Below are 15520 nucleotides of genomic sequence, written 5' to 3'. Positions count from 1 at the left end.
ATACCAATGCAAAAACTTCCCGAAACACACATGGATTCGAATGTTTAAAGCAATAAACAAACATTGTATGCATACACACTCACACATTGTGAACACGATCGAACGAATGAGACAGTCGCACTGCTTGTGAAGTGTGTTCGAAACGATCGGCTTAAGCGTGTGCGTGTGATGGTAGTTGTGTAAACGTTGTGTTCGTTGCTGCTGTTTCGAATGCGTGTTGTGTTGTTGAAAAAAAAAAAGTATATATATTTTCGAAACATTTACAGTGAACTAAGCTCCAGACCTAACAAACAATTCAGTATACAAACGAGCGGCGTCGATAGCGCACGCGTTGAGTGAAACACACAAAAAGGAAGAAAAGAAACCAGCAAAACACAGGCGCAAAGCAAATTTATTTTACGAAATAGTTCGACAATACAATAAATTCACAACACAGCAATAACAGTAGTAGTAACACAACAAGTTATCTGCGAAATAAATCGTAACCGAAATAACATATATATATTTGTTCATCACTGTCATTCGATTGCTCGTCAATTTCGAGACACATTTGAAATCAGACAGGAGCAACAATTTTTTTTGAAGCACCGAAAACGATATTTGTGAATGTGCGCGTTAGACTCTGTTTTTTTTAAAGCAACCAAAATATTGTTATAACCTGCAGCAGCATCGAGAAAGTTTTCAAAATAAACTGAAACGAAGAGAAAAAAAAACACCCGTGCACAAAATTAACGAAAAGGTCAAATACGGAAATATAATCGAATTTTCGAAACGAAGAGAAACAACAGAGAGCGAAAGAAAAACACACACACACATTTTGATATTGTTTCAGTATCGATAAACATTTGCGCTAAAATTGTGTATTGAGTGAGTTTCATGAACCCAATAAAATAAACTTGAAATAACACTTCCGAAGAATTCAAACGAAATTGAAAGTGTGCGCGCATGCTTGCAACAAGTATAAGACAATTAAAATACATTCATTTGTGCTTAACGTGAGAAACGGTACACACACTCTTTAAAAAAAAAAAATTTTTGTTCGAACGGAATCTTAAACCGACACAAACTGTAGCCGCTTGAAAAATATCGAATAGAATTTTTATCGAAGAATAGAATTGTCGCATTATCCAGTGGTTCACATTGCACTTCGTACTTGCGTGTTATAAACTGCTTAGGCTATCCGTTAATCTGAGTTCTATTTTTTTTTTCGTTCACATAGTGCACATTCGTGACGAATTTGTCAGGCCGTTTTTATTCTGTCAACTCGATCATTTTTTGCTCTTAACAACAACACAAAAAAACCAACAAATAAAATTCGTGTGTTTAATTTATTATTATTTTTTTCGCATTCATTTAATCTGTACATGTAGTGTTATTATTATTTATTATTATTATCATCAAACAAAATATTTTTTGCGTCAATACCTACGTGCCGAAATTCAAAAAGAAAAAAGTTTCAGTGTGTGAAGAGTAGAAATTGGAAAAAAATAAAAATAAAGTGTGACCGACAATAAAATTAAAAGAAAAAAAAGATTCGATCTTTTGTAAAAAGAAACTAAAAGCAGCAGTACGCAATTCAATAACACATCTATTTTTATTCATTAAATTTGACGAACAAAACATGTCGACAGCAATTATGTCAACCGGAGGCGTATGTTGGGATTACAACAAATTCCACGGCGACTGGAATGATTCGAATGATGTTGCTGATATCCAATTAAAGGTAAGCAATTAAAAAAACATTCCAATTCTCTCTCTTTGTGTGAATAAATAGCGACTAGATTTGCTGTAGGACTTCTTCATAAAAAAAAGTGATTGTATGTGCATGTGTAGTTACTTTAAATTGATAAGTGGCTTTGAGATCAGTGTGATACGTTTCTTTTTTGTCCAAATGATAGTAGATTTGATTAGATAAGTGTGACAATGTGACTTCGGAAATTGTTCGTATTGCTCATAGATAGTGCTTTAAAAAGTGATACAATGATGATTTTTATGACGAATTTGTTAGATTGCATTGTTGTGTGCAACACACCGTTATTAATGTCTCACCGAATGACTCGTTCAAACCCAACGGCATCATATGACTCTCTTTTCTCGATCGTACCATTTTTTTAACCGTAAAAATACCGAATTGTGCATCGCCAATGTGTACGAAATTCCAAAACGCAATAGTGATTGTCCAAAAAAACTGTATCTGCGCACACACACACACATCCACCAAATACGGTCGAATCAAATTAACCTTCTTCGTTCTTCAAAAGTCATTCGGCATTTTATTTTCGTGCATTCGGTCAGCATTTACATTTTTTTTGTTGTTGCTCCATCAATTTATGACTGGTGTAAACGATAAAATGTGTGATGAAAAATAACACCCGAACCATATGATGTTGATGAGGGTATAATAGCAACAATTGTGTGATTGCTATACGCGCTGGTATAAAATACGGCAAAAAAACGCCCCTAATTGTTGTTCAAAATGAGCACGAGGTAGAGAGAATGAATATTTAAAAAAAAAACAGCGCATGAATAGCAATAAAAGCGAAATCGTCAAAAAAAATATATAGTTTCATCATGCAAATGCAGTTTATAGAAGTCTGCCACACACGGAACACTCCGTTTAATTGACATGCGACTGTACAGACATAAAAATACAACAACAACAAAAAGTGTAGAGGACAAGCACCCATATAAAGCGATCTGTCACCGATTGCTGTCTTAATCTCTAAACTGTTGCTTTTGCGACTGTGGTTTCGAACGAATACAATTTGCCGTTGCGCAAAACAATTTGGAGATTTTGAGCAGAGGGAAGCAGCACACATTTTTCTTTTTCGTTCGTCGAGTACGGCTTGCGTGGATGCGGGTACTTGATTAGTTTATTGCAAGCATCGTTCACTTCATATATAGATATTCCATTTATTAGAATCAAACGAAGTTCCCACATTTTGACAACCCTCGTCGCATGTTTTACAATCGTTTGATTGAAGCATAATTTCGATGCTTTTAAATTCAATTTTAAAAATTCTTTGGAATTGGCTGAATTGAATCTCATAACCGAATCCATGCAAAATGCCGAAACTTGAGAATGCGATGCCCAAGCACACACACACACACAGCCGTCAAATCATATTCAATTGAAATAATTTCTTTGGTCAATTGGCGAGAATTATTAGATGGGCCTAGAAATACATTGTGAGAAATACAATGAAATGTATAGGCTGATTGTTGATTTTTTTTTAAACATGCATTACTCATGTTTCAATCGAAAATAATAAATAAATAGAAAAAAAAACAATGTTTTCGGTAATAAAGATATATATGTGTGTGTGTGTGTGGCATAAAGTGAACTGTGAAACTGCCTTTGAGCGTGTAGGCATTGTTTTGCATCTTTTCGCCCCGAAAAAAAGAGGCGGGCTTCCGTTGTCTGCTCTCATTCAAAGCAATAACGCTCAATTTATTTCAATATCAAGCAATATTTTCCATCATGCAAAACATACATTAACAAGTGTGTGTTTTTTTTATTCATCGCTGTGCCATTCGAATCAGTTGTGGACCATTCTAATTTTGCACATTACACACTAACTAGATTTCTTGCTATTTCTCAATTGTTTCTCATATTCTGTTTGGTCGCCGTTACAAAAAACCTTGTGAGTGTGTACAAGCGTGCAGGCTTTGTATCTCGGTTAATTTTCTTCAATCATTCTCAATTTGATTGTGCACGATATATTCATGGCCCAAGTCATTTGTTGGCTAAATTCACTAATGTGCTTTTAAAAATCAATTTTCAAATTGAAATTGCTTCTGGTTTATATTACAGCTCTCTTGACGCAAACAAAAAACTCTCATTTTTTTGTCTCTCACTTCAAATTGTTCATTCCTCTCGAACTGCAATTATTGGGATGAAATTGAATGACGCTGATTTTGCTCTCGCACGCTAAGCAATAAATTTACACGGTTCACTACTATAATATTGTGTGAAGTCGAAGAAGAAATTGAAATTTACTTGCAACAAAAATAAGCGAAGATTCAAAAAAAAGGTAGCAGTCAAGAGAGACTGACCAGAGCAGCTAACTAAGTTGAGTAGAGGCGAAATGTAATCATTGAATCGCACGCGCACAAGAGCCATTTGCATTGAATGCAAGCATTTCAAAAAAAAATTTCACTTTCTTTTCACATTTATTGACAGAAAATCCAAATAAAAGCAGAAAATAAAATCGATTGCCGAACACACAAACCTGCAAAAAAATACACGGCGCTACATTTTGCCTATAACGCTTTTTTCGTAAATGTAAGACATACACACACATATATACGAAATATATTCGCGCTCCGTTTATAGATAGTACTATTGCGATTAGCAGACCATACATCGCTCTAAGAGATTTATGTAATCTGTGATCATATCGAAAAACAACTGTTTTTCCGTGCGCACTCTAACTCCGATCAATTGACGGCACAAAGTATTGGCAAAAGAGAAATGAAAAAACAAAATATATGTACACACATACACCATATAGCAAAAGTATAATAAAGAAAAGCAGCGTGCCAACGTTTGTATGAAGTGCCGAAGACAAACAACATCGTGATTGTGTAGCAAAAACCGAGCCGAAGAAGAAGAAAACGTAAATAAATTGAAACAAAGCCCAGAAAAAAGTGTCTGTTAATTGCAAATTGACCAAATCACAAGTTGTTATACAAAAGCGCATACAGTCGATACGGAGAAGAAGACGAAGAAAATATGCGGAGCAGAAGGAAAGAGACTACGGACGAAGAAGTGGTAATGTGAGCCATAATAAAATGTACAAAAATTATTTTGTAATGCAATGTGGCGAGAAAGAAATGTGCGAGCGAACAAAAATAATGTTTATGATCAAAATGAAACCTGCGCATATTCGCTACTGGCTTTTTCGTATGTTTAACGAACTGGAACATGCAATTTATAACTTCACGGATTTTTTATTTTTATTTTTAAATTAAAAATCTGGTATTTCTTGTTGTTCATATCAAAAATTTGATCGAACTATTTATTTCCTTGCACTTTCTTTCGAATAAATTTCCGCCTGATGACGCCTCCTCCAAATCTTGTCCCAAGTTGTGTATGCGATCGCGAAAAAAAAAACAATCGTTACCGCATTCATGCGCGACAAGCACATTCAATTATGATAAATCACACCTAATGATTTGAATAGATTATCACTGCGATGACCTGATTTCATTTAGTTTTCTTTTGGCATTGCATTGTTCACATTTCTTTTGAATAATTTTTTTTTTATCATTTTGGGCGATATTGCATTGTACGCGCTATTATTACATTTCGATTCATGCCCGATAGGGACCAACAAAATCACATACAGTCTAGCTCTCACACATTTACTATGAGGTTTGAAGAAGAGAGAGAGAGAGAGAAGAAAACACAATGTTCGTCGCAACAGCATGTTATGGTGTCTGAATCAAAGAAACACGAAATTAAAATGTTGAAACATGCCCACCTGACGAAAGAAAGAAAGTGACTGAATTACAAAGTACTCGTAATTTCAATAATACACACATATATATATATACACACCAACCATGCCATTACATCAAAATCAAAATAAAAAAAACCAAAGCAAACACTGTCGCTCGATGATGAAAAAAAGTAACAACAAAATTAATAATAATGTGTATGAATCGAGTTAGAAAGACAGCAACCATAACAAAACTGTTAATATAAAAAATAAACATAAAAAAGTATTAGGCAATTTGGCAAGTTTGGCACATTTCGTATGACAATGTATTCATGTACTGTGTTGGTTACATTATATCCGCTAGTTGTTAATCTATTGATGGTGATCGATGATATGTTTTTTACGTCATTTCACAATGCGATCAAAATAAATTCTCTTCTTTCTATTTTCATTTCCATATTTGTCGATGGTTTACGAGAATGTTATGCAATCACATCAAATTTTGAAAAACCCAAAAAGCACTTTGTAAATTCCAAACGAATATTTTCATGTGCATCCGAATAAAAAAGTGTGCGTCAACAATAAAGATTAGCGTTGGTTGTCTAATCGACGATGAAAAAAAAAGTCTTTGCTTTTGTCTTGGATTCGTTAGCGTAAAATTAGAAACGCAAAGGCCGTCTCAGTTGACCTCCTCCAGTTCGTACAATGCAAATTCAAAATAAAATGGCTCTGCATACACATCATCATGAAATTAAACATGAAAAACCATCAAATGACTGAGAAAAATCGTTTTTTTTTTTTTGCGTTTCTGTGAACTCAACAGGCGGTTAATCAATCACAGGGTTGTCAACTGATTATCTTAATCACAACCGTGATTTATTTAAATGTGCACGCAAACAAAATGTTCTTGTAAAACGGAAATGAGACTCTACATATACGGTATTTAACTACATTGGCAAAGTTTTGGTGAAATGGAAAGTTTGCATTGAAACCGATTGCCAAAGATGGAAGGGCAACGAAAAGGCCTGATTTTAAACTGATTTAGTCACAATTGTGGCTGATGTAGTTGAACGAACCATTTTCACTCAGTTTTAGTGTGCTTTGAAGAAAGAAAATTTTTCAATCTCACCATAATTGAAATCGAAATAAAATGGTTGGATTTTTTTTTGGAATGCAGTGTTTGAGATTGTGGTTATTGTGTTCCCGCTTTAGATCTCGTTGCAGCGCATTTGTTGGCTCTAACTAATTCCCAGTTAAACGCATCCATCAACTGTTAAATATGTACCGTGTGCTGCATTGCTCGATAGTGATTAAGATCGGTTTGTTACTTCGTTTGCGATATGCATAAATCGTACCATTTGTGATGAGAGATTACTGGCGCACACACACACAATCTTTTCACTCTTGTGTTCAGTTTGGCTGGCATTTCTCGAGCTTTGGTTGGATAACGAACAAACGAAAGAATAACAACAAAAAATCACAATGGACTCTTGCAGTGGGCAATTTAATCGACATATTCGCCGACAGACCACAAACAAAAAACTAATTTGGCTTAAAGTAATTTTATTGTTGCATTCATTTCAGAGCCAGCGCCATTTTACCGGTTTCATTTTTTTTCATCAACTTGTTTGCTCGTTGGCCGTTCAACGAGAATTTCTATTTTTTTAATGTTTTTTTTTTTTTTTTTTAAACTTCATTTCGATTTGGAGCCGCGCGACTGTGAAGTGAACATTTGATATTATTTATTTCATGTGCGCATTGGTTTTGAATCTGTTTCAGATCTTGAAATGAAAATATATAAATGTGTGTGTGTCTGTGTTTGCACGGCGGATACCACTTATATGCGACGGACACTATGTGCCTGAAAAAAGAGAGTTGAATTCAAGCACACCGCTTTTGGCGTCTCAATGGTTTGGTTTAGTTTTTTTTGGATGTTAAATGAAAGTGAAAGGTAGACGCAGTCGCCGCTATGCTGCCTCACTAAAATCCGAAACTATAATAGAGCTAACCATAAAGTAAGTTTTATATTAACGAAAACGATGGTCGAATAAAAGACTCGATTACAGCATTTAATAATTGTTACTTTCGATCTGGCGCTTCTGCAAATGACGTCAATGGATGCGCATGAAGTTCCAGATCGGTTGCCATATTGAGCGTATGGAATTTTTTTTAAATTCCGATTTACGCACAGAAGAATTATTCCATAGCGACAATTATATTCGTGTGTAAATTGAAGACAGCACGCAAATTCTCTATAAATGCAAACAATGCTGTAGCAAAATATTTTTCATGCGCGGAGGCGTCAGTGTCAACACGTGTTTTTTTCATCGTGTTCATCGCTTAACGCATTCAAAATAAAAAACACACAAATTTACGAATTTTTATTTGATCTTTTTTAATGTTGTTTTCCACTTCCACAATTCAAAACATCTCAGTTTTTGTTTTATGCGTTATTCCATTGTTGTTTAATGAAATTGTGCGGTATTGTTTAGGCAACAAAACAATCGCAAATAAATAATATAATATTAAAAATAGAATGAAAAATAAATAAATTGATCCGAAAAAGACGTTGAATTTCAAAAGCATTCAAGAAGGTTCTTTGCAGGAGATGATAATTATCACTTGCCAACGCAACGAATGGCAATCGATCAACATGGCGTTTACCATCACACAAAATGTGTTATATTAATATATCGTCTTTTAATTCGATTGCAAGAACTAAGAGAAATGGTTTTGTTTTCGGTTTGGTGTGATTGGTTCTCACGCTGCCTAGTTACGGTGCCATGTGTGCAAATGCATGTGATAATGATCATCTCTAATCGTCGGCATCGTTTTCCATTTTTTCGAAACGGATCCGTAACGATCCTCAACAAATTTATTGTTATTCGATCGACTTTTCTTCTTATTCTCTAGTTCTCCTCCCAAAATCTCGTTTTTTGATTACGGTGCTGCATAATTTCGTTTCGTTTAGCATAGCATTAGTTTTTAATGGTTAAAAATAGAGAAAGAGAGAGAATGAAAAGAAGAAATTGAGAAAAAAAGGAACAAAATGAAAGAATTAATAGGTTTTGAACCTTGAAAACACCAGACAATTATTACATATGCGTGCATCTAGTGAAATGGTAGAACGAGAGAAAAAAACATGAATCTATCCCTTTAAGCAATCTCAACATTGAGTTAAAACTCAATAATAACTTTTTATTAACGAGAAACCCATCGTCGCCCAGCATTTTTTTTCCTTCTTCGAAACGATTTTCAAGTGTTTACAATAATTTTTGTTTCTCGTTCTTTTACTCCACTCTTCTCCTGCATCATATTTCGTTTTCATTCTTCGGCTCAAGCTATTTCATATTTTCCTACCCGCGACGACGCAAACACACGCCGAGCGCGTACATCAAATACCAACTCAATGCAGCTCTTTATCTCTTTTCGTTTCGGTTTTGCTTTTGTCCTTAAAAAAAATTATTTCTAGCTAAATGTGAGCAAACGAACAACGCATACAAAACAAAAAAAAAAAAAAAAAAACAAGACGAGATAAAAAGTAATTGAGAATGAAACACTGTGAAGAGAGGAACAAAACGCATAACGAAAAATTCTTTGCACACATGTATGCATGTCTTTCTCTCTCAATGTGTGTGTGTGTATGTGTTAAGTGCACAAAATCTCGAGTAAAATATTGTTTAGTTTGAGATTGGTGTTTTTTTTCCTTCTTTTCGTCTCCTTCGACGGTCGCCTGTTTTTTTTTTCTCTCTTGAATTTGTTTCAAATTGAACACGGCACATAACACACATTGGGTTAAAAATTGTACGTTGCATTTTTGTTTATTCGGCGCTGTGGCTCCTATAAGCGCGCTGCATGTTTATATTATCCAACAGCATTTTGTTGTTGTCGTTGGGTCTTGTTAGTTTAATTCCTTTTTATTTTTCGTTTTCTTGATTGTTAATGCACTTTTGGTCGATGTTTCGGTTGGTGTCGTTGTTGTCTGTAATCTCTGATTTTTTTTCTGTCTTCTTTTCCGTTTTCGTTACATTTTTCGAACCATGCGCAAAAAGGAAGGAGACGGTAAACTGAAATTAAAAAAAAACGCAGAGTGCCAACAAAATACCCCTACACAGACCGCTCACACATCATTGGATCAATTGTGTGTGTGTGGGAAAGAGAGACAAAAACACCAACTGATTTTTGAAATAAAAAGAGTTCAATATTGATTTGATGTTGTTTCGTTTACTTACTTTTTTTTTCTCTCCTACAAAATGTGTCGCATAAATCGGTGTTTTATAAATTTTCTGTCTGGAACTTGTAATCTGTTTGGATCAAACATGGCACGATCACTTCATCTACTGCTTTTTTTAAATTCTCTCCTTCAATTCACGTACACACATAAATGCAATGCAATTCAGTGATCCGTTCAAACAGCAATAGCTTTAGCATGAATTATGTTCTTGTATCTCAAAAAGCGATAAATTTTCACTAATCTTCGCATGACAATTAAGTGAACGCAATGGCAAAATGGCAAATCACGAAAAAACGGCGACGGTTGAGTTGATGCTGAAATTGGATCTTTTGTGGCGAAAAAAAAATACGCCTTGAAATGGAATTAGCGTTGATGGAGCGAACATAGTGGCTCAAGTGCTGAGAATGAAACCATGACTAGCATCAGTTTGGACGCGTCGAGTGCACACACAAGACACAACCAACTGAGGCCGGGACGAACACATGCACGTTGCAGAACCAGTGAAACGTACACGGAATCCATAGCAATCAGGCGTCTGTTTAATGCTGTTTTTTCCCATTGTCCGTATCGATCAAAGAGATCACAGATAATCGTTGCTTTTTTCCTTCATTTTTTTTTTGTGTGTGCTGAAAGGAACAAAAAAAATCGAAGAAATAAATTTCATGCACACAAAAGATTTCCTTTTACTGATTCATTCAGAGTTGGTCGAAAAGAGAGACCGAAAATTGCTTTTTTTTCGCATTGAAAATTTATTTCATTTCATAATGCGTAAATAACGTCATATGTTGCTCGAATTGTTATCGAATAGAAAAGATATCCGAAACCCAAAATGGAAGTAGAAAGAAGGAGACAGTGAGAACGAAAAAAGCACTTATTCACACATGCAAACAAACATTGCACAAAATGCGAGAAAAGGCCAGAAACCGAAAATGTTGTGTTTCTATTTCGATTTTGTGAATAGGTAATAGAATACGGGGTTGCTTTTGTCAAAATCTGTTTATTGTATTATCCGTATGCATTTGTGAGCATGAATCACTTCTTTCCTATGTTCGAAAATAGTTTTAAACTCCAACACAAAAAACCCAGAGAAAAAAAAATGAAACCCATTTCAAGGCTTTAGTTAACACTCTGCAGTTGTCTTTGTCTGTTTACAGTTGGCTTGTAATGGAATCTCTGTGCTATGCAGGTAGTCATCGACACACACACACACACAGAGAGAAAAACAACATCATTGTTAAGCCGTAGAGTTTTTGTACAAGTCGCTTCGATTTTTTTGCTTGTTCATGTCCGTTCTATTCTCTGCTTCAGTGCTATCGATCGGTTCTTCACTTTGCATTGGGCAAAAATGGTTACAATATCAATGTCTCCAGAAATATATGCCATTGCACTACGAGGCTCCGTTTAGCCAGACCAAGGCCAGAAATGGAGAAAGAAACAAAACAAAACATAGGCTGATTCTCATCAAGATTTATGTATACATCGAAAGATAGCCACGGGCTCTACCAGATGAGTCTTTTCCTACCATTCTCTTCGTTTTTTTTTTCAATTACGAAAAAATGCAACCTTTCTGCTGAAAAAAAAAACTGCACAAAAAATTGCCTTTAATTTCTGATTCAAACGAAGAAAATTGCAATAAAATGCAACTGAACACTCATTGTCAGCATTCAAACGAATGCGAATGGTATTAATTGCAACTGGCCATTGTTGCCGAATGGTTTCTTTTTTGTATGTGGTGCGAAATTTCCTGCCGCAAATGTTCAATAATAATAATATATTCGACAGAGAGAACAAAACCGATTGACGAACTTTTGTCCATTCTCGTTCTCTCATCCATTTATGCACCAGTTGATCGATCACTGTTCGATTTTGTATTGTTTTGTGTTATGGCGCGCGCAGGTTTTCTTCGAAAAATTATTTCAGGTTCTCTGCATTGCACTTTCTGATCCACAACAAAAAAACACTATTCATCAGACGTTTTCTTTCAGCATATTTTCGTCTATTCTCCATTCGTTTCGAAGCTTTTTTTTATTATCTTCCATTTTATTTTCGGTGCCTATTGTTGAGACAATTGAATGGGATCGATTATATTCTCTTTCTATCTCTTGTTGCGAAAAAAAAGACAAGACTATGGATCTATTGTTGGATTGCATATAATGTTCTTATTCATACTCGGCAAGATCGTAAAATGCAGCCGTTTTTTTGTTGTTCAAATACCAAATACGTAACGATGCACCATGAATGCAATGGTTGAGGGTGAGTTGAATCTTCAGAAACGGTGCATCTGGAAAATAGGCGACAAAGTGAAATGAGAAAAAATAAATCGGTAAAAAGGAAAGAAAAAAAGCAAAAATGAACACATGTTCTTTCGTAAGAGGGTGCAACCGACGAGTTTCCATTTCAATCGACCTAAATATTCCGTTTGTCCCATTTAATTCCGAATAGAAAGAGACGATAAATTGTATATATGTTGTGCCATATAATGAAAAGGATTCGAGCAGTGGCTGCATCTCAATGCACATTTCATGCGAAGTAGTGTGGGAAAGTTCGTTATTTTTACAAATAAAATCGTGTTTTTCGACAAACACTTGGATTGATGATGATCGGGTCCGTTTTCAAGCTGCTTTTACGTGCCATGTATATCGCGCATCTGGTGATTGACAAAATGACTTAACGATCGTTTTAAATTTTTATATCGATTGCAACCGATTCCGTTACAAATTCTCATCGGTCATGAATTTCATTCACAAAAAATCACCCATTCTCGCGCTCATCAATCGATATTTTACTTGAGTTTCGAAGAAATGAGGAAGCTTCCACTGTCGAAACCGGAACATTCAGCAACAACAACAACCAAACTATAATCAATTCAATAACAATTGCCGAAAGAAAGAAGAAGCAAAAAAAACACGTGAAAAAGTTGTGAAGAATACAACACAAAATAGTCAATAAATGAATGGAAAAACGGTGTAATTTTTATATGCCAATGTGAAGTACGTGTAAAATACGTGAATGAAAAATGGTTAACATCATCGAAACACGCAAATTGCGAACAACGAAAACGACTTCAACAATATTGTTGTGAAAAGACGTCGAATGTAATGTGTGGCTGTGGTGTGTATGATTAAAATGCTGGCAATTTTCTGTGTTTGTGTAGTTTTTTTGCTTCTTCTTTGCCTCGTTTGATCGTTTTGCTACAGTTTTAAGTAAGCTTATATACACACATTAAAACACGATCATCAATCGAAAGAAATGAATTGTACATGCAGCAGCATCTTGTAAATGATTCACTCTCTCAAATCAACTTCGCTATGGTTCTTGTTGTCGATGATAGTCGATGTATGCGTGCACGAGATATGTTAAGGATTGGTATTGCCTTATAATATCACATCATTCGCACACGCAGCAATAATTGCATGACGAATGAAATGTAATGGCAATTAATTTGTGAATGTACATCTTGTACGTTGACGATTCACTCATCACATCGGCAGCAGTAGAAACAGCGGCAGTGAAGGCACACACACGAAAGAGAACCAAAACGAAACATTTAAATTTTTCACGTAATGCGAAGAGAGTTGTGTGTCGGCTTGCTGTGCATTTCAAACAAACGTGCATGGATTTGCATTGGTTGTTCTATTCGAGTGCATCGCATTTCACCGACGCGCCCGTCACAATTCACTCGAACCGCAATAAATAATGTCAAGAGTTTTCTTCAGTTCCATTCGGTTTATTTTTTCCTCGGCCCGTAAAATGTTCCGGGGCCGCACGGCATGTTTTCGTCATGTTTCTTTTTTTTCCCATCTCTCTTCAATATTGCGAGCTGATGCGTTGCATGTGTTTTTGGTAGAACAGTGCTTTGCAGTCGTCGTTGTTGTCTTCCTCTTCTTTTTTTTATACATTTCGTGTGTGTTCGTTTGTTGTGCGTTTTGTTATTTTTATTATTTGGTGCATATAATTTCGATATGTGTTGGCATGACTAGAATAACCACACACTATTTAAAGTATTTTAGTATTTAAAAATTCACGGACGCTCAAAAGATTGCTCGTTTTGCAATTTATATTCGTTTTTTTATCGTTTGTTGGTTGACTGCATCGGGTCTCGGGCAAATTATTATTGAAATGCACTCAACTCTAAATGGATGCGCATAGAATTGCGTAATTTTCTTCTTTTTAGATGTTGCAGTTGTTGTGCAGAAAAGAATATAAAAAAACAGCGAAATATAGGCGCGCTATAAAGCGATAGAGATTATGCGTTTCGAATGAAGTGCCATGGTAGTTTGATTTTTTGCGCTGCCGTTTTGTTTGGGCAAAACTAATAACTAACAATTCTATTTCAATGGCATAGCATCACACCAGGCCTTGATTGAAAAATTGCTCACATTTTATTTATTTTTCGTGTTTTATTTTCATATGCTTTCGCCAGTTCTGTATGTTGATGATGGTTTGATCGTTTTGAGCAGAAAAAAAGATTAAACTGAAAAAAAGTTACATGAGAGCAACACACCGAGAACGGTGAACAAAACAAAACCGTCCATCGCTCAAAAACGCACGACTGCATAAATATACGCTTCCTGCGTGGCACTCACAAATAAAAATAAAACTGAAACAAAAACAAAAAAAACTACGTATCACAATTCACAACATACGGACCGGCCCGGCATGGCTCGAATCAGCGCACTGTGATGGGTGCAAATGTTTTAACAGAGCTGACGCGCGCGCGCACGCTCAAACACACTCACACGAGATTTTGTTGGTTGTTTACATTTCGGACGGAATTTTTTTCAGTGAAAAGTTCAGAGTCACAGCCATGGTCGTTTTTAAAGAGCATTCATTCGGTTCGCATTCGCTACAGATGCGTTAAGCTTTAAATAGAACCCATGCCATTGCAATTGGCCTGTGATCGTTTTAGTTATTTTAAAATTAAAAATCACACGCACTCATATTACTCTCTTTCTGTAGCAACGAATCGCGTCGCTTTTTCTTGGAGGCATTAAATCTCTCGCTCTCTCGCAACTGAAACGCAATCGATCCATAGTTAGATTTGCTCGTTTTATTTGTACTGCTTTTTTTTTTTCGTTTAAATTACATGAAACATGTTTGCGTTACTTCTTCCTGATTTGTGTGGCCGTTTGTGGTATATTTGCTAATTCAATTTCGCCAACAATCAATAGAGATTTGACCATGCGAAATTAAATGCAATTTAACCGAATCGCATTGAACACCACACACTGATACACCATAAAATATTAGTTATTTTTGTTGGCAAAGTGTTCGGCACGCACGAAAAATCTATGCAATCAACTTTGTTACCGCGCAATGTTTTGATGTAACGAATGGAATTTCCTACCGCGTTCATGTCTCACATTTCTTTCTTGGTTACTTCTTCCAACATTTTATTGCAACACATCTTTGAAGTAATTGCTCTAATGTTCATCTAAATTGAATGAATTATCACGAAATAAAACATTTGCCGAAACAGAAGAAAAACAAACCCAACAACGACGACGCCACCGCCACCGTCAATCGTTTATCGGTTTTTTAAAAAACACAGCATTTTGCAATTTTAATGTTCGAAAACAATTAGACTTGAGCAATTGATCGTTCAGAGTTTGCTAACGATAAGCGAATGAACACACTCACTCGAACACAAAAAAAATTGCTCATATTTGACTTGCTAAATAGGAAAGAAAGGCCAACTAAAGCAATAAGTACTCTATAACATAAAATATGATCAGAAAACCGGCTCAACACAGACGGTGTAACCATTCAGCCATCGTGACCATTTCGTTGGATTGGAAATTGCAATTTAACTTTATGTTCTCTTTATGCTAATAAAAAAAAG

The 15520-nt window shown here is 35.5% G+C and overlaps 1 protein-coding gene across 1 annotated transcript in view; it reads left to right on the top strand.

Moving 5' to 3' along the window:
• The first annotated feature begins 1459 nt into the window (after positions 1 to 1459).
• LOC116349166 (protein TIS11) overlaps positions 1460 to 15520 on the top strand; it is a 51651-nt gene continuing 37590 nt past the window's right edge. The window contains exon 1 of the mRNA XM_031780473.1: positions 1460 to 1723. Coding sequence (XP_031636333.1) covers positions 1622 to 1723 — 102 coding nt within the window. The 5' untranslated portion in view covers positions 1460 to 1621. The remainder of the gene's footprint in view (positions 1724 to 15520) is intronic.

The sequence above is a fragment of the Contarinia nasturtii genome, unplaced genomic scaffold, assembly GCF_009176525.2.
Source record: "Contarinia nasturtii isolate CC-2019 unplaced genomic scaffold, AAFC_CNas_1.1 Cnas_scaffold_2806, whole genome shotgun sequence".
Lineage (NCBI taxonomy): Eukaryota > Metazoa > Arthropoda > Insecta > Diptera > Cecidomyiidae > Contarinia > Contarinia nasturtii.
Note: the sequence above shows the minus strand (reverse complement) of the source record. Positions and strands in the feature narration are given on the sequence as shown.